This window comes from Notechis scutatus, chromosome 2 (assembly GCF_049901735.1).
Source record: "Notechis scutatus isolate UNSWTSFEM ecotype Mainland chromosome 2, rNotScu1.2, whole genome shotgun sequence".
Classification (NCBI taxonomy): Eukaryota; Metazoa; Chordata; class Lepidosauria; order Squamata; family Elapidae; genus Notechis; species Notechis scutatus.
In genome coordinates this window covers 9,995,603-10,015,741 of record NC_142010.1, presented here as the reverse complement: position 1 = coordinate 10,015,741, position 20,139 = coordinate 9,995,603, and the positions used below count along the sequence as shown (strand labels likewise).

Here is a 20,139-nt window from a genome sequence, read left to right as displayed (position 1 = left end):
CTGCACTACTATTACTATTCTCATCGCTCCTGATCACCCATCCCCTCCCACTTGTGACTGTATGACTGTAACTTTGTCACTTGTATCCTTTATATGGACTGTTTATATGGACTGTTTCCTAGTATGATTTGATTGCCTATTTGTACCCTATGACTATCATTAAGTGTTGTACCTTATGATTCTTGACAAATGTATCTTTTATATATGCTGAGAGTATTTACACCAAGACAAATTCCTTGTGTGTCCAACTACACTTGGCCAATAAAGAATTCTATTGAATCTATTAAAACCCACCCCTCTCCTAGGAAAATGAAATATTATAGGATATACTAAAATGGCAGAATATTTCCCCTAAAAAGAAAAGTAGAAACTCAGAGAGGCAGAAACTCACCCCCCCCACACACACCTCTGCTAATGGACCATTATTCTGGCCTGGGCCATTCTATTCTACATAACAAAGATCTACAGCAGGTAGAGCCATAATAGGATTGCCCAAAGCCCTTTCATTACATCATCATCCAGCAAGGCTCAACCAAGCCTTGGGACTCAGGACAGCCTACAAAGTTGGCCCTGCATGGCCTCATGTGAGTCTGACAACCAATCAGAATACAAGCCCAAATTCAAATCCCAACAGAGGGCATAAAACTCAGGGACTCTCAGCATCTTGGCCCTTTTTGCTCTTCTTTTCCTTCACCCAACACCTTGAAGCATGTGATCGTCCTTTTCACTTTGGAGCTCCAAGCCATGTGATCATTAAACCATCTTTCCAAACAGCCTCCTAGTTTCCAGTGTCTTTTCCCCCACTTGGGACTGAACCCAGAAGGATATTTCTTCCAACACTCCAGTGATAAAGCACCCATAACTTCTGGTGGCAAGCTGTTCCACTAGTTAATTCTCCTCACTTAGGGGTGGGCTGCAGGTGCCAAAAAAGTCAACACAGCCCTAGGCTGCATAAACAGAGGGATAGAATCAAGATCGCGTGAAGCGTTAATACCACTTTATAATGCCTGGGTAAGGCCACACTTGGAATATGGCCTCCAGTTTTGGTCGCCACGATGTAATAAAAGATGTTGAGACTCTAGAAAGAGTGCAGAGAAGAGCAACAAAGATGATGAAGGGACTGGAGGCTAAAACATATGAAGAACGGTTGCAGGAACTGGGCTTGGCTAGTCTGATGAAAAGAAAGACTAAGGGAGACATGATAGCAGTCTTCCAATATCTCAGGGGCTGCCAGAAAGAAGAGGGAGTCAAGCTATTCTCCAAAGCATCTCAGGGCAGGACAAGAAGCCATGGATGGAAACTAATCAAGGAGAGAAGCAACTTAGAACTAAGGAGGAAATTCCCTGACAGTCATAACAATTGATCAGTGGAACAACTTGTCTCCAGGAGTTGTGAATGCTCCAACACTGGAAGTTTTTAAAAAGATGTTGGATTTGTCTGAAGTGGTGTAGGGTTTCCTGCCTAAGCAGGCGGTTGGACTAGAAGACCTCCGAGGTCCCTTCCAATTCTGTTATTCTATTCCAAGGGTCTTCAATCTTGACAGTTTTAAGACTTGTGGACTTCAACTCCCAGAATTCCTTCTCCCAGTCATGTTAGCTCAGGAATTCTGGGAGTTGAAGTCCACAAGTCTTAAAGCTGTCAAGTTTGAACACCTTTGTCTATTCTTAGAGATTTAGGCTTAGAATAACTTTATTGTTGCTTTGAATTCCTCCCTGTTAGGAAGTTTCCTCTCAAGTCGCTGGTTTATTACTTTTGACAAAAAAATTCTCCCAGCGTCCTGTGAACAGGAGCTGTTGGTTTGCTCTTAAGCTGCTGAATAATAACACAGGTCATCCTGGACTTCCAAGAGTTCATTTAGTGACCATTCAAAGTTACTACGGCACAGAGAGCAGTGACTTATCACCATTGTTTCCACGGTGAATGACCTTTGCAGCATCCTCTGAATTGTGCGATCAAAATTCAGATGCTTGGCAACAGGTTCATATTTATGACCGTTGCTGTGCCCCAAGGTCATGCGATCCCCTTTTGCGACCGTCTTGACAAGCAAAGTCAATGGGGAAGCCAGATTCAATTAACAACTGGGTTACTAACTTATTGACTGCACTCCTGATATAGGAGTCTATGGAGAGTCATCTAGGTCAATGGCTGCCCACATGGCCCGCAGGAACCTTCCCCGTCCACTCATTCCTTACCTGGCAACTTGCCTGCTAAGTTGCTATTTTTCCTTTTTCCTTCTTCCCGACTATCAGCTGTTCTGCTGTGCTGGGAGATTTAGATTAGCTAGAAAGCAGGAAATTGTTGGATTTTAAGCAGAGCCGAACCTCCCTTAGGACTGAAGCAATGCAGATTCAGCTAGCTGATGGCAGAAACACAGATCTCTAAATGAATCTGTGATTCTCTGAGCAACTAAAACTGCCTGCCTGCTTTGCCTGATTTTGGGTAAAAGTTGCTCTCTCTCTCTCTTTTTTAAAATAAAAAATCCAATATTTATGTACATGGTGTGTTGTGAGTTAATTTTGTGAGTTTGCTTGCTAGCAAATTTTATTTGACAGACTCAGGCAGCAGATTGCAGAATGGTAGATGTCTGAGTGAATCTGTGATTCTAGGACCAACACAACCTGCCTGCCTGCTCTGCCTGATTTTGGGTAAAAGTTTCTCTTTTTTAATAAAAAAATTCAATATTTATATAAATATTTATAATATTTACATACAAGCCATGCCCAGCCAGTCACATGACCACCAAACCACACCCACAAATTAGGCCGCACCCACAGAACCAGTTGTTAAGAAATTTGAATCCCACTCCTGCCTCTGTGTTTGTGTGTGTCTGTGTGGGAGGGAGGGAGGAGGGAGGGGAGGGAGAGAGAGAGAGAGAGAGAGAGAGAGAGAGAGAGAGAGAGAGAGATGTTAGATCAGATGTTCTCTCCTTCTTCTCTCTCTCTCTCTCTCTCTCTCTCTCCCACCAATGTCAGCAAGCCACCGTCAGTCAAAATTCATATTAGTGGTCCCTGGGATTTAAAATTATGAGTTTGGTAGTCTCTGAGGTCCAAAAGGTTGGCGACCCCTGATCTAGGTCATGGTTGTCCCAAAAGTCCTTTTTTTTTTCAAGAGGCAACTGGACTTTCTGGTTTTTCTTTGAAGACGTTCTGACCAAGGCTTCCGAGACCATAATTATGCACATGCTTATTTTACAAATAAGTCTTGTTTTATTGCAACGCTAGGAATTATTTTCATTCCCAGCCGTTAATGAATCTCAAACAGTCCCTTGAGATAAGCACCCACCTTTTGTTCCTGTGAAGTGCTGCCAATAACAGAAGTGTCAAATGAACTAGAAAAAAACCCAACCAAGATACAAAAAGCTTCAAGAACGAGTCTGAACTGAATGAACGACTTTGCTTCCTGCAAAGGTTTTGTCATCTTTGCCTGTCCTTTATCCCTTATGGGAGGGGCAATCACCTCCCAGCCTTATTCCTGAGTCGCCCCTTTTGTTTCAGTTGCTCTCACCTTCTAGCAGCTCTGCGCACACTTGCACTCCCCTTGTTCCTCTGCCTCGCTGCTGCCAAACTCCGAAGGCTCCAGAGGCAACACCCCACTCCCAAATGGTCCTGGCCCCATCTCTGTAATGGACACAGGACCCTCATCTGAGTCTTCTCCAGACTCCCTGACTTATCCCCTTTCTTCCCCACTGTCTGATTCCACTGCCATCTCCACAGGCTGCCAGCAAACCACAGCATCCAAGAAGCTCTCCAGTTAGAATTTTGCGGGGCGGAAACTTCGGTTACCTAGTTACTATCTTTGAAAACTATGTACGGAATGCACTTTTGGTTTTGCAAGCTGCTGCATTGCTCCCCCCTCCCTGTCTGTTGGCAACTCTAAAAAAAACATAGAAATATTTTATGAGTTGACACAGAGGTCAATTTGTCATGGGACAAGAGTTACACTAAAATCAAAGAAATTATGGAATGGCATCATTAAAGAAAGGATGCCAAAGGAGGGGCAAAATGAAATGTGAATGACAAAATTAAATTTTTTTTTTTTAAAAGTCATTTTAAATAATTAAATTGAATCCTTCAATTGTCCTTCAGTGAGCTGTCCCGTGGTGATGTGGCCGTGGTGAGTCGTCTCGCGGCAAATTGGCCATGGTGAACGGACCATGGCGAATTGGCTGTGGTGAGTTGATGTCAGGGCTCTGGCAGTTACCCCAATTAAATCATGAGTCTCAAGCCAAACTACCAAAACTTCCAAATGATTTATTAGGAGTTAACATGTCCAGCACTGCCTGGGTGTAGCCAACTCTGAGACACATCCTTCATTGTCACCCTTGACCCTGGTTTTCCCCCACCCCCCTGCGTGTATTGTAATTCATATTCTCCAATGGGACACATCCATAGCCAAGAGTCATCAATCATACTCTCCAGTTAGAATTTTGTGGGGCAGAAACTTTGGTCACCTAGTTACTATCTTTGAAAACATGTATGGAATGCAGTTTCGGTTTGCAAGCTGCTGCACTGCTCCCCCTCCCTTTCTGTTGGCAACTCTAAAAAGACCATAGAAATATTTTATGAGTTGACCCCCTGCACTTACCTGCAACCAAAACGGGCCATGTGGGGATTCCTGGGAGGGGAGGGGTGCGATGTGCAGGGCCAGCCAAGAGTGGGATTTGGGGGTTCTCCAAACTCTGCAGAATCTTAGGTAGGGTCTCTCTCGAACCCCTGCGAACCCCAGCACCTCACCCCTGTAATTATTTCAATTTTCACAAGGAAGGAAAAAAATATCCCCCCTTCAATATAGAATAATTGCTCTTAAAACTGGGAATAGCCAGACAGGAGATCACTATCTTCTATTGATCACTAGAATCAATAGAATCAGTTCTCATTATATTTACTGTGGATTGGCCAGCTATATAGCAAGAGCACTTAGACTTATATACCACTTTACAACTCTCTCTAAGTGGTTTACAGAGCCAGCCTATTTCCCCCAAACAATTTGGGTGCTCATTTTACTGGCTTCGGAAGGATGGAAGGCTGAGTCAACCTTGAGCCTGGTGAGAGTCCTCCAATCTTTTGTTCGCAACAGAATACCTTATACCACCAGACTTGAAATTTTGGGCTTAGACAACTTAGAACTATGCTGCCTTCGGTCTGACCTAAGCATAGTGCATAAAATTATCTGCTACAAAGTCCTCCCTGTCAATGACTACTTCAGCTTCAACCCCAATAATACACGAGCATACAATATATACAAATTTAAGGTAAACTGCTCCAAACTCGATTGCAGGAAATACGACTTCAGCAACAGAATGGTCAATGTCTGGAATGCACTACCTGACTCTGTGGTTTCTTCCCAAAAGCCCAAAAACTTTAATCTTAAACTGTCTACTGTTGACCTCACCCCATTCCTAAGAGGTCTGTAAGGGGCGTGCATAAGCGCACCAATGTGCGCACCAATGTGTCCTAATGTCCCCTTTTATTTGTACCCATTTCATGTAGTCATAATCATGTTCTAATTATATCTATTATTCTAATACATGCTTGATAAATAAATAAATAAATAAATAAATAAATAAATAAATAAATAAAATAAAATAAAATAAAATAAATATATATATATATATATATATATATATATATATATACATATACATATACACACACACACACACACACACACACACACACACACACACACACATATATATATATATATATATAAAAGAAATAAAAGAAAAAAGGTAGGTGGTTGCAGTCATAAAAAGGACCAACCATCAATATAACACAGACCCTTGACTGATTTGACAATATAGCCGAAGTCCAGCACAAACAGAGACCAACTACATCCAGAACAATGTGTGACTACTTACACACCTGCTACCACTCATTCTAGACACTGGTTTTGCACCAAGACAACTTCTTACAGAAGTTTGGAGTCCAAGTCCCCTGTCTCACTCAGCTGCTCATCTCCAAAGATTTGGAGCCTCATCTGTGACTTCTCTCCCCATTGGCCATTATCCAGATTATAGTGATTTAATTGTTGTCTTGGTGCTAATTCTCTAGAAACATGTCAGAAGATTTGACACAAACATCTCAATAATAGGTTTTCACTTTGACTTCACACAAAGGCCTTTTGGTCTGGTGCATAAAGGGCATTGGAAATCTGTGGGTGCATAAATGGTGCTAGAGAGAAAGAAAAGGGCAGGCAAGGAGGTGTTTTTCCCTTCTAATGAGGTTCAGAAATGAAGCTTTGTCTGGGTTCTGTGTAAAATAAAAAAGCTTTCCCCCAACTCTTTTTCTCACTCTTTGTATAATTCACATATGAGCTTGGAGGCTCCATCAGAAACACGTTATGTTGATGCTGTTTCTGCTGCTTCTTTTATGGGTTCAGGGGGTCGGAGGGCTGCTGAAAGCCAAATGCCCCCTGACTCTGGAGATGGATGAGGTGGCCCCAAAGAATCATTACAAGCCAGGGGAGCTTTCCATTGGTGGCATCATCTCTGAAAGTAAGGCTTTATTCCAAATAATAAGTTTTGAAAAATATCCTTCGACTCAGTTATCAGGGTAAGTCTATCTTCTAGCACTACATTAGAGCAACCTTGTTTCTGACTTATTTCAACAGTTCCACTGCATCATTTCTTCTTTTGAGATCTGTTCTAGCCCCCACAGATGATAAGCCTCCTTTGACATTTTCAGGTGTTTTCTTGAAAATGTTCTTTTCTTCTTGGATTTGAAGAATGAACAGCCACTTTGGTTGACATAAACAGGGGATAGAGAGGAGAAAGTGGATACTTTCTTCTACACCTCCCTTACCCCATAAAGAAGACAACATGGACCCCAAAATAAAAGAATGCTATATTTTCCCCTCTCCCTTTTGTTCTGGTTTTTGTGTTCATTGATAATATAAAAAAATCCCAGATCAGAATTTATTATTCAATTCCCTGGTCTAACATTCCTATTTTAAGCTGATTCTAATCTTATAATAATTGAAATGTGGATTAAGTCAAGCGGTGGGATTCAAATAATTTAACAGCTGAATCCCACCTCTGATTTTGATTCCTGTCAAAGATGTTTCACATCAACATTCAAATATATGTTGGAATCAATATTTTATTGGCTTTGCCGAGTATCACAGCTCCTCATTATCTGTGTGGATTTGTGTCTGAGTGTGCACTTCATGATTTTATATTTAATATCAAGTCAAACAATCCGAATATTAAATATTGGAAAACTTTACTAGAGAGAAAAATGTATATAAATGAACCTGAAATCTTAGTCCAATTCCAAGGATATTGACAACATCAAGAATGAGAAAGGTAATAATAAATAGATATACTTAAAATTGCATTGAATATCCTAAAATGAAATATATATTGAATGAATCCCAGAGTTTTATTAAAATATGTCAGATATCTAGGGAAATGCCTTAGCTTTTGTAGGAGAGATGGAACAATCCATCCACATATCTCATCAAATGCTCCACATATTTTCAGCAGTCAGACCCCTGATTTGTGCTATGAACTATAAAATCAGATATATTTTATTAATATAGTTTACAGTTTTTTCAATTATTTGTAGGTTACATTTTTCTGCATTGTTCTAATCAGAAGAATTTCTTGGCAGATTAGATGTATTTTGGTAAAAAGTATTTTGATCACTGTATGCTTAATACATTATCCTTGCAGGGAAATGAAATCAAAATACTGGAAGATGCTATCCTTCCTTTTTGCTATCCAGGAGATCAACCAGGATGCCTGTCTCTTACCCAACATCACTCTGGGCTACAATATCTATGACAATTATTTCAATGCAGAAAAGACTTCTGATGCTTTGCTGGACTTGCTCTCAGACGGGGAGGCCAATGTCCCCAACTACAGTTGTGGGAGGCAGAGAAACACAGTGGCTGTTGTGGAAGAGGCTGAGACTGGCTTCTCCATCCAGATATCATCCGTGTTGGGCACCTACAAAATGCCACAGGTGAGTCTTTGTTGGGAAAACCAGTTACAATGAATGAGAGGTCCTTCCTTGTTTATGAAGATCAGGATTTTATTATGGAAATGAGAAGCCTTAAGGAGGATGGCTCTGATGATCCAAAAAGAGAGAAGGAGTAAAGTAAACATATCTGCTCTGATGTGTTTGTTGTGGTCACAGTCCAGATTTGGGAATCTTTTCTGGGCTGAAAATTCTGTCAAGGAGTAAATGAGGAGGGAAGCAAAGCATAAAGTCATGACTGAGAAACAGGTCTTCATGGCAAAGAGTGCACTTAATCCTTCAGTAGGGACAGTGACTTACACCTTACATTTTGGCTCTCATGGATCTCAGATCAAGTACCCACTTTTCCTTCCTTTTTCAGATTAATTACAATTTTGTTTCCCAAATTCTGACGGATAAAACTGGGTTTCCTTTCTTCTATCCAATGCTCCCTGCTGAAGGATTCCAGTATTCAGGGATGGTCAACCTGCTCCTCCATTTCAGGTGGACTTTGGTTGGGTTGCTTGCTCCAGACAGTGACCAGGGACAGAAATTCATGAAAACGTTGACTTCCATGCTGGAAAGGAATGGCATTTGTCCAATTATATCACAGGCCTTTTCACCAAGTCTTAAAAATATTTTCACAGTTTTCATGAGTATCACCACTGGAACAAAGTGAATGTGTCTCTTTATGCTGCAGAGATTATAATTATAATGATTAGTGTGATTAGAGTGTTTAGTGCAAATGGTGTGATTACTGATTAGTTTAAAAGATCAAGATTTGTGTAATTTAATTGATTAGTAAAATTAGTGATTTAGTGAATTTAATTGAACAGTGTGATTAATGATTAGTGTAATTAATTGATTAGCAATTAGTGTAATTAATTGATTAGGCTGATTGTTGCTTAGCAAAATTATTTGACTAGAGAGATTATTGCAATTGATTGATTGGCGTGATATTGGCTATATTGATTGCCCAAAATTGTTTCATTAAGTAATTTTACCATCTTAACAAACCTACCATGCCAAGAAAAAAATCCAATGCCAAACCACAACCTAAAGAGAAAGTAATCCCCACCAATGAACCACAAGACTCTTGCACATGCCTTAAATGCTATAAAACTCTAAAGGATAATGAAAATTCCATCAAATGTTCTCTACGTAACAAATATGCTCATCATGACTGCTTGGGATTACCTGAGCAAATGATTCAATACCTAGAATCATCCAATGAGTTTCCATATCTCTGCAAATCATGCAGACCCAAACTGGATCTGTTTGAAAGAGTTGAAACCATATAAACATGAATAACATCCCTTGACACCATAGTAGCATCCCTGGACGCTTTAAAAGAAAGATTATCCAACCTTGAAAAAAAAGACACAACACAAAAACCTGAACATCCAATAGCTACAAACCACATCTCTACCCCAAAACCACAACCCAACCCACAACCCAATCCACAAAACACATAAATCAGACAAATAATGATATTTCAATCCTCATCAGAGAAGCTGTTGAGCGTGAATGGAAACGTCCAAACGCCATCTTATGTGGTCTAGACTCTAAAGGACATCAATGACATTGATGACATCACAACTGTCTGAAACATCATCTGTGATTATCAAGCATCAACCATCACTCCTGATGAAATACTTGACATTTCCCGCATTGGCCGAGAGCTCAAAAACAGAGATGGCTCTGTGGCCCCACGCTTCTGCAGGGTCATTTGCAAAAATGAATCAAGAAAACGTAAATTCATTTATACTATAAATTTACTTGCCAAAAGCAACACCAACCATAAGAACGTTCTCGCCCTGACTTAACCATACAGCAACATGCCCGCTCCCGTCTACTCCACATAGAACTCAAGAAACGTCTAGACAATGGAGAGAAGGACCTGTACATTGACTACCATGCTGACTGTATCAAAAGTAAACCACACAACCCGCAACTCAGCTTTAACCTTCAACCACAATCCTACTTCAACCAATCCACCATCACCCAAGACTAGGCACGCACGCCCCTAACTACCTCATTTCCAACTACAGCTGGCCTTAAATGCAAGCTACTCAATGCAAGAAGCCTTGTGAATAAAATACCTGAATTTCTCCTCTTACTAAATATGGCTAAATTCGACATCATATTTGTCTGTGAAACATGGCTCAATGCATCTCTCCCTGACTCCTTTACCACAGTAAGAGGCTATCATGTTTACCAATCAGATCATGAAATTCATAGAGGAGGTGGTGTTGCTATCTTCTATAAAAAGTCCTTATATCTAAAAAACATCCAAGTTACCCAGGAGCTTACTCTTCCTGAGACCATCATCTGTGAACTATCCTTAAATATCACATTTTGATTCTTACTATGTTACAGAGCACCTGATTATGACATCGAACATGTAAACAAGCTAAATTCACTACTAACATGGGCAACATCCTGCCCACACGCTTTTATCTTTCTTGGTGACTTCAATCTACCTCATATTAACTGGACCCTAAACGAATGTACAACTGAACCCATACATGCAACCTTCTACAATGCTGTTACAAATCTGGGACTGGAACAACTAGTAACCAACAATACTAGACTTAACAACTGCCTCGATCTCATCTTCTGCAATAGTTTGAATTTAATTTACGGAATACAAACTAAAGAACCCTTTTCCAACAGTGACCACAATATGATTGACTTTTGTCTCAACATACGCCCACACAAAAATCATCACAATGACACAATCCCCAATTATAACTTCAAAAAAGGCAACTATGATCTTATAGACAACGATCTCTCATCCCTTGATTGGCAATCTCTATTCACTGGATGCAATACTGTTGAAGATCATTACAACATATTTTTACTTGCAGTCAAAAGAGTCATCAAACTATATGTACCAATAACAACTCCCCCCCCCCAAAAAAAACAGATTATCCATAACAATAAGGAAACGTCAATCCAAAAAGAGATCACTCTGGCGGAAAAACAAATCTGGTCACATTGCCAACTTCAAAAACCGATACAAAAATTTATACCACCAGATAAAGATTGAATGCACCAATTATCACATTAAACAAGAGGAAAACCTTCTACGCACCAATTCCACCGGCGCTTTTTACAGTTTTGTAAACAACAAAGTAAAAGACTCAAGGTCCATCCCACCCCTGATAGGACCTAATGGTAAAGACTGCAACGATGACACCATTAAAGCAATGGATCATGTCCAGTATTTTGTAGCCGAACCACAGAAAACTACAATGATCTAATACATATCGATTTTACAGAAGACAATGTTGAAAAAGCACTACACAATCTAAAACCATCTCTATCTATTGGACCGGATGGAATATGTACCTACTTCTTAAAAAAGCTATCTACTGCCATAGCAGAACCTCTAAGCATAATCTTTGAAAAATCTTTCAGGACCAGCTCCTTGCCTAACCTATGGTCACAAGCCACGGTCATCCCCATCTTCAAAAAGGGAAACCCAGCCTAGTTGAAAATTACAGACCAATCTTCTTATGCTGTGTCACCTGTAAAGTCATGGAATCAATTATTAACCAATCCATTATCCTCCACTTAGAGACAAACAACCTACTCTCCAATAAACAATTTGGTTTCAGAAAAAAACTATCCTGTAATTTGCAACTCTTACACTGCCAAAACATATGGACTACACAACTCGATCAGGGCAAAACAATAGAGCGCAATCTACATAGACTTCTGTAAAGCCTTTGATTCAGTGGTACACGACAAACTACTCCTAAAACTAAAATCTTATGGTATCTCTGGACAACTGCATAACTGGATAGAAGCATTCCTGTCAAACAGACAACAAATGGTCAAAATTGGGAGTGTCCTATCAAATTCTGTACCTGTCAATTATGGTGTCCCCCAAGGCAGTGTTCTAGGACCAACTCTCTTCATACTCTACATAAATGACCTCTGTGATCATATCAAGAGCAACTGAGTTCTCTTCACTGATGATGTAAAGCTGTTCAATATCACAGACAATACTGCTACCCTTCAAAAAGACTTCAACTATGTATCAGAATGGTCAAACAAATGGCAACTTCAAATCTCAACAAATAAATGCTCTGTCTTACATATTGGCAAAAAATATCAGAAAATAAAATACAAGCTGAATAGTCAAGACCTTGTTGTTGATCCAAGCTCTGTAAAGGACCTTGGAGTACTCATTTCTAAGTGCTAGAGCCCACTGTAACTACATAGCCAAAAAGGCATTAAGAGTTGTTAACCTAATCCTACGTAGCTTTTTCTCTGGTAATATCACACTACTAACTAGAGCATACAAAACATTTGCTAGACCAATACTCGAATACAGCTCATCAGTCTGGAACCCACATTACGTATCTGATATTAGCACAGTTGAGAAAGTCCAGAAATATTTCACAAGAAGAGTTCTCCACTCCTCTACTCGTTGCAGAATACCTTATGCCACCATATGCTATCCTTCCTTTTTGCTATCCAGGAGATCAATCAGGATTCCTGTCTCTTACCCAACATCACTCTGGGCTACAATATCTATGAAAATTATTTCAATGTAGAAAAGACTTCTGATGCTTTGCTGGATCTGCTTTCAGACGGGGAGGCCAATGTTCCCAACTACAGTTGTGGGAGGCAGAGAAACACAGTGGCTGTTCTGGAAGGGGCTGAGACTGGCTTCTCCATCCAGATATCATCCATGTTGGGCACCTACAAAATGCCATAGGTGAGTCTTTGCCGGGTAAACTAATTACAATTAATTAATTAATTTTTTTATTTTATTTTATTTTATTTTGTCAAGTGATTATACGATAGCAGGTTTAAGTATAAACATAGTTATGAATACATGAAAGGGATACATATAAGAAAAAAAACCAGTAGGACAGGGACGGTAGCACGTTGGTGCCCTTATGCATGCCCCCTACAGACCTCTTAGGAAAGGGGTGAGGTCAATAGTAGAAAGTCTAAGGTTAAAGTTTTTGGGGTTTGGGGAAGAAACCACAGAGTCAGGTAGAGTATTCCAGACATTGACCACTCTGTTGCTGAAGTCATATTTCCTGCAATCAAGTTTGGTGCAGTTTTCCTTGAGTTTGTATCTATTGTGTGATCTTGTATTGTTATGGTTGAAGCTGAAGTATTCATTTGCAGGTAGGGCATTGCAATACATAATTTTATGTACTAAGATCGGACCGAAGGCAGCGTGGTTCTAGATTATCTAGGTCTAAAATTTCAAGTCTGGTGGAATAAGGTTTTCTGCAACGAGTAGAGGAGTGGAGAACTCTTTTTGTTAAATATTTCTATTTAAATAAATAAGACTTCTAAAAGATATATTTTAAAGGGAACTTTGTGACTAAACTTTAACCCCAGAAAGAGAAAGTGAAGAAGGAGAAGGTATTTATTTAAAAGAAACAGCTTGTTTGGATTGTTTGGTGATTTTGGAACTTCTGAGAATTATCTTTGATTAAAAGCACTTGGGTGGTTGTTTGGAAAAACTTTTTCTCTATACAATGGCATCACTTGTGGATGGATTGAAACTTGTATACCAAAAATATGAAAAAGAAAAGCAAGAAGGGAAGGATGTTCTTGGCACTCTTTTTCAATTTTTAGAAATGGCGGTTTGTACTTATGTAAAGCTGAATGAGCAACAGGATGACTGGGACAAAGAAGAAGCCATTTTTGATGAACAAGTGACTTTGGTCGGGGAAGGAAAGGAGAAAGAGAAAAAAGAAAAGAAGACTTTAAGACTTGGAAAAACAATCAAAAAAGAGAAGAATAAGGTGAAAAGGGGATATTATGTTAGAAAACAACAGAAAGGAGGAAAGCAGAATAAAAGGGAGGTGGAGAGACAAGGGGGTAAAGAGGACAAGGATAAGAATAAGCAAGGGAGAAAGGAAGGGATAAGAAGCCTTAATGGTGGGGAGCAAGATGCAAAGAAACAAAAGTTTTTTTTAGAGATAATGGGTAAATTTTATTGAAAAAGGGATTCTAGAAAGGTACATAAGATTGTATTTTTACATTTGTACTTAGATATAACCTTAGAAAATTGGAAATAATATGCAATTTAAAATGTGATAAAATATTTAGTATAATTTAGTGAAATTTTTGTTAAAAGGGGAGTACTTCAATGAAACAATGATTTAAGATATGTGATGTGGGGGGGGGGATAATTTTGGAAAGCATAAGTGTTCCCATAAAGGCATGATATTTAACTGAAATGGGTAAAATGCTTAAGATATAAATGATTGTTAATATTAATGATTAGACTATGTTATCCTAGTGAAATTTCTTGTGAAATGAGAGATTTGAAGTAGGAGAAGGGGGAACATTTTAATGAAATAATGATTTATAATATGTGATGTGGGGGGGAATAACTATGGAAAATAGGTGCTCCCATAAAAGTATGTGATTTAACTGAAAAGTAATGTGCTAAATGTTTAAGATATAAATGAATATTAATATTAATGAATAGATTTGTATTGGTATTGATAATATTGTATAATTTTAGAATGTACCAGACAGAATCCCAATGTAAGCTATGTATTCTATATTAAGTATTATAAATATAGGGGAAAGAGATAAAGGCATCATACTCCAATTAGTGTACAGGAGAAGTTTTTTCCAAAGAAGAAAGATAAATGGATAGCTGGAAATAGAACAGACAAAGAATAATAAATATTATGATTCGAATTGAGAGGAGATAAATAAAATAAAATTAAGAAAATTTAAAAGAGAGGAGAAGCTATATAGAAAATTGAAAATGTTAATAAGATATGGAATGGTATGCAAAATGAATATGAATTTGAATTTGTGTCTGTACCAAGAGTTTTAACCAGGGACTAAGCAACTTTCAGAAAAGAGTTTTTTTATGTTTCTACGTTTTGTGTTTCTGTGTGTTTATGTTTTGTATGTCTTTAAAATTAATAAAATTTGTAAAATAAAAAATAAGGATACAAGCAACAAGTTACAGTCATACAGTCATAAGCGGGAGGAGATGGGTGAAAGAAAGGATGGGAGGATTAATAGCAATACCATTGCAGACTTAGTACATAGTTTGACAGTGTTGAAGAAATTATTTGTTTGGCAGAGTGTTGGCGTTTGGGAAAAAACTGTTCTTGTATCTAGTTGTTGTTCTGGTGTGCAGTGCTCTATAGCATCGTTTTGAGGGTAGGAGTTGAAACAGTTTATTTCCGGGATGCGAGGGGTCTGTAAATATTTTTAGCCTCTTTTTGACTCGTGCAGTATACAGGTCCTTGATGGAAGGCAGGTTGGAAGCAATTCTTTTTTCTGCAGTTCTAATTACTCTCTGAAGTCTGCGTCTGTTTTGTTGGGTTGCAGAACCAAACTAGACAGTTATAGAGGTGCAGATGACAGATTCAATAATTCCTCTGTAGAACTGGATCAGGAAGCAGCTCCTTGGGCAGTTAGAGCTTTCTGAGTTGGTGCAGAAAGAACATTCTTTCTTGTGCTTTTTTGATGATGTTTTTGATATTAGGTGTCCATTTTAGGTCTTGTGATATGATAGGACATAGACATTTGAAGATCTCTACTGTTGATACTGTGTTGTCTAGTATTGTAAGAGGTGGTAGTCCTAAAATCTACCACCATTTCTACGGTTTTGAGTGTGTTCAGTTCCAGATTGTTCCAGTCACATCATGAGGCAAGTTGTTCACCCTCTTGTCAGTATGCAGATTTGTCATTGTCTTGAATGAGACCAATCAGAGTTGTATCATCTGCAAACATCAGTATTTTAACAGACGGATCATTTGAGGTGCAGGCATTGGTATATAGGGAGAAGAGAAGTGGAGAAAGCACACAGCCCTGGGGAGGGGTGCTGTGCTAATTGTACAGGTATCAGATGTGACTTTGCCTAGCTTCACTGGCTGCTTCCTGTGTGTTAGGAAGCTTATGACCCACTTACAAGTGTGTTCAGGTACCGCTAGCTGGTTTAATTTAGTTAAAAGAATGTCTGGAATAATGGTATTGAATGCTGAACTAAGGATGATGGCTCTGATGATCCAAAAGGAGGGAAGGAGTAAAGTAAACATATCTGCTCTCATTGTGGTCATAGTCCAGATTTGGGAATCTTTTCTGGGCTAAAAACTTTGTCAAGGAGTAAATGAGGAGGGAAGCAAAGCATAAAGTCATGACTGAGAAATAGGTCTTCACTGCAAAGAGTGGACTTAACCTTCAATAGGGACAGTGACTTACACCTTACATTTTGGTCTCATGGATCTCACGTAAAGTACTCACTTTTCCTTCCTTTTCAGATTAATTACAATTTTGTTTCCCAAATTCTGACGGATAAAACTGGGTTTCCTTTCTTCTATCCAATGCTCCCTGCTGAAGGATTCCAGTATTCAGGGATGGTCAAGCTGCTCCTCCATTTCAGGTGGACTTTGGTTGGGTTGCTTGCTCCGGACAGTGACCAGGGGCAGAAATTCATAACAACATTGACTTCCATGCTGAAAAGAAATGGCATTTGTCCAATAATATCACAGGCTTTTTCACCCAATATTCAAAATATTTTCATAGATTTTATCAAGTATCACAACTGGAGCAAAGTGAATGTGTCTCTTTATGCTGCAGAGACTGGTACAATCAGCACAGGAATAATAATTCTGTATCAGTTACATAAAAGGATTATGAAATCTCCTGCAGGAAAAGTCCTAGTGACAACAGTACTCTGGGACTTAAGCACTTATTTGAAAGAGAGGGGAATTCTTTACCTAAACATCCATAGCATTTTTTCCTTTGTTTTGAAATCAGATCAAGTGATGAAGTATGGTGGGTATAGTCATTTTGATGCTTTCATGAGAAGCTTAGCAGAGAAATCCTTTCTGTGCTCCTACACCAAGAATGGCGTTTCTGTGAAAGTCTGGAGACGTTGCAGAGAGAGGGAAGAACTGCAGGCTTTGTCCCAGGAGGAGATGGATCCAATCTTGTGTCTGGACAACTACTTTATTTACAGCACCATCTGGGCTCTGGCACGGGCCTTACATGCAGCTGATTTGTCCAGATCCAGGAGGACAAAGATGAGAGGCAGTAAGAGCTTGGAAACTGCAAGGCTGAAGGCTTGGCAGGTATTTCTTTTCTGTTCCATGCATCTCTCCTGCCATCAAGAATCTCTTTTGTAATTGTAAGGTCTGGGTAGCTATTCTGAAAAACATAATTTATTCTCAATAAAGAAGTCAATTTGAACTTTCCATTACTCTTCCTTTTGTGTTCTTTTCATTCGTTTCTTTGGAACATATTCTTCTCCTAAATCTTCTAAGTTTTCAAACAGAATGTTCTAGAGGTTGGTGACATGATAGCCACCTTCCAATATCTCAGGGGTTGCCAAGCTATTCTCCAAAGTACCTGAGGGCAGGACAAGAAGCAATGGATGGAAACTGATAATGGTTGTGAAAGAGAATATTACAAGGTCTTCACTGTTTAGCCATCTTTTCCTCCATTCGATCCAATGTCATTTGATGTCCCTTTTCCCTTTGCTAGCAGGAATGGATTGGTCTGGAGAACAGGATCCTAATGTCAACTCATAAAGCATTCCTGGCTTGTTCTTTAGTTGCAACAGAAGGAGGTGGGAGAACTGACGGAGAAGCTCAGTTGATATGACCTGAAGCACATTCCATGCATACCTTTCTCCAGATTTTATCCCAGGTTGCTAGTGCAAGCTGGAGAGGCATGTTTTCTAAAGCTTGCGAAAGTGCTGATGTTTTGGGGAGATGGCACTCTCACAAGTAACATGGCTCTATGTCTTGGAAGGGTGAACGAGAGGGAATGTGCAGTAGAAATGTAACACCTTTGTGTAACAGAGCCAGAGGGGTAATGTGCCATGTCCCATTGTTTCTTCCATTCCAGCTTCATCCCTTCCTTGGAAACTCTGAATTTTATAATAAATCCATAGCTGGAGTGTCTCTCGATGAGAATGGAGTTCTGGCAGTGGACTTGGACATTGTCAACTGGCTGCTTCACAAAAGCATAGTTCACAGAATAATAATTGGAAGCCTAGAAAAACAAGGATCCCTGGATTTCAAGTTTATGTTGTATCCAAAGGATGTGGCAGAGATGGATAAGATGAACCAGGTGGGGGGAAAACCTTTATTTCAGTCTTGGTAAATCTCTTACCAATTGGATTGCTTTCTTGGGTCAGAGAGTGGCTTTGAATGTTTCCCAGAGAGGCAACAAATTCTTTCATTAGAAATGAAGCTGTCTATGAGAAGTATATCTTTCACAATTTAAGAAAACAATTCATAATTTTCTCTGAAGGGATGTGCATTTAAAACAGGGTAGGTCTGAATTCCTTTCCCTAAAGGAGAAAAATCCATTTACCTTTAGCAATTCATCATCATCATAGTTTTAACAACCCCATCATCCCTTGTGGGGTGGAGTCTGGGCAACTGAATGGAGCTAGCAGAGTATTTACTGGCCGGATGCCCTTCTTGTCCCCAATGCAGAGTTTTTGTTCAGCAGATATATTCTCATTGTGTCCAGAGAGAGAAATATCTGCCTCTACCTAGGATCGAACTCATTTACAGCAATTGAATATGTAAATTTACAACCTAAACAAAAAAATGGAAGTAGACTAAAAATGAGGAAGGCAGAAGAAAAGGGAAGCAGCATGATTGTTGAGCTTTTTATATAGGTTTCCAATTTAGCAAAGCTAACTCTTGAAGTGGTGATCAACAACCTCTTTCTACTTTGCCTCTTTGTGGGAAAGAAATCATAAATAATTTTCTGGATGGCCTTCCTCCCTCTGCCCAGACTCTCCTTCCTTCCAGGTGTGTGGAAAACTGCCGTCCTGGATTCATGAAGGTGGAACAGGAAGGGAAGCTCATCTGTTGCTATGATTGTCTTCCTTGTGCAGAAGGAAGCATCTCCACCATGGAAGGTGGGTGACATTAGAGGAAAGGGACAATCTTTCTGTCAGGGTTTCAGCGATTGCCCTAATTAAATCATGAATCTCAAGCCAAGCTTCAAAAAAATTCAAAAGATTTATAAGGAGCAACATGTCACCATTAACCTAAATGAAGCCAACTCTGGCATACATAATTTACTTGTGACCGTGTTTCCCTCCTCCCCCCTGGGTATATCATAAATCAGATTCTCCAATGAAGCACGTTCATGGGCTGGGTGTCATTAATGACGTTCTCCAATGAAGGATTTTAGTGGGCAGAAGATCCGGTAGCCTAGCTACAATCTTTGTAGATAAGGGTGGAATGTACTTCTGGTTTTAAACTGCCGTTATGCTCCTTCAGATTCCCCCATCCCTTGTTTATGGCAACTCAAAAACAGTCATAGGAAGGTTTTATGAGTTGACACTTTCTAAAAAGATTGCTAAGTGAGAATAACAATTCCATCAAGGCTGACTTGATAACAACTAATACATCAACTGATTTATGCTTTTAATTTTTGCAGTTTCATTTTTTTATTATTGTTGGCTGCACTGAGTTACCTTGAGGTAAGATGGATGGCCTATAAATTTTATAAATAAATACATTAATAATAAATAAACAGAAGTCAAGGAATTAAAGGAACAGCTTGCCCTCGGAAATGGAACAGGTTGCCCTCAGAAATTGTGGGAGCACCATCACTTGAGATTTTCAAGAAGAGATTGGACTCCCATCTGTCAGAAATGGTGTAGGGTCTCCTGCTTGGGCAAGGGGTTGGACTAGATGACTTACAAATCACCTTCCAACTCTGATTATCTGTTATCTGTTAAATCAGAACAGACTCTCTTGAAAAGAAAGGTTACCTGGGGAACTCTACTTTTAACAGGAATCAGCACAAAAGTACTCTTTTAGCCCATTCCCAAAGTCAGAGTTTTAGGGTCTCTTGATAGGGAAATTGCGGATCATTTATCAGAGAAATATATGCCTTTCAGTAGAATTCGTTTTGGCAGGGATCAATGAGAGCATGAGGCCATTGCTTTGCTCACTCCGAGAAGCCAAATTAAAGTTCCTCAACTGCTTCCAACTAAGACAACACTTGAACCAAGAATTTTAGCATTTACAAAAGAATAAACTTTAAGGTAAATATTACTCTTGCCCTTTTTCAGATGCAGAAAAGTGCAACAGATGTTCAGAAGATCAATATGCAAACAATAATCGAGATCACTGTATCCCCAAGATTCAGACTTTCCTGTCCTATCAAGAAAAATTGGGCATTGCCTTGA

General features: G+C 39.3%; 1 protein-coding gene across 1 annotated transcript; it reads left to right on the top strand.

Moving 5' to 3' along the window:
- Positions 1-6,342: 6,342 nt before the first annotated feature.
- LOC113426388 (vomeronasal type-2 receptor 26-like) lies at positions 6,343-20,139 on the top strand. Its single transcript, XM_087954121.1, has 6 exons — positions 6,343-6,554; positions 7,676-7,967; positions 16,235-16,559; positions 16,734-17,047; positions 17,826-18,050; positions 20,023-20,139. Exons 1-6 carry the CDS (start codon positions 6,343-6,345, stop codon positions 20,137-20,139), a joined length of 1,485 nt encoding a protein of 494 aa, XP_087810247.1.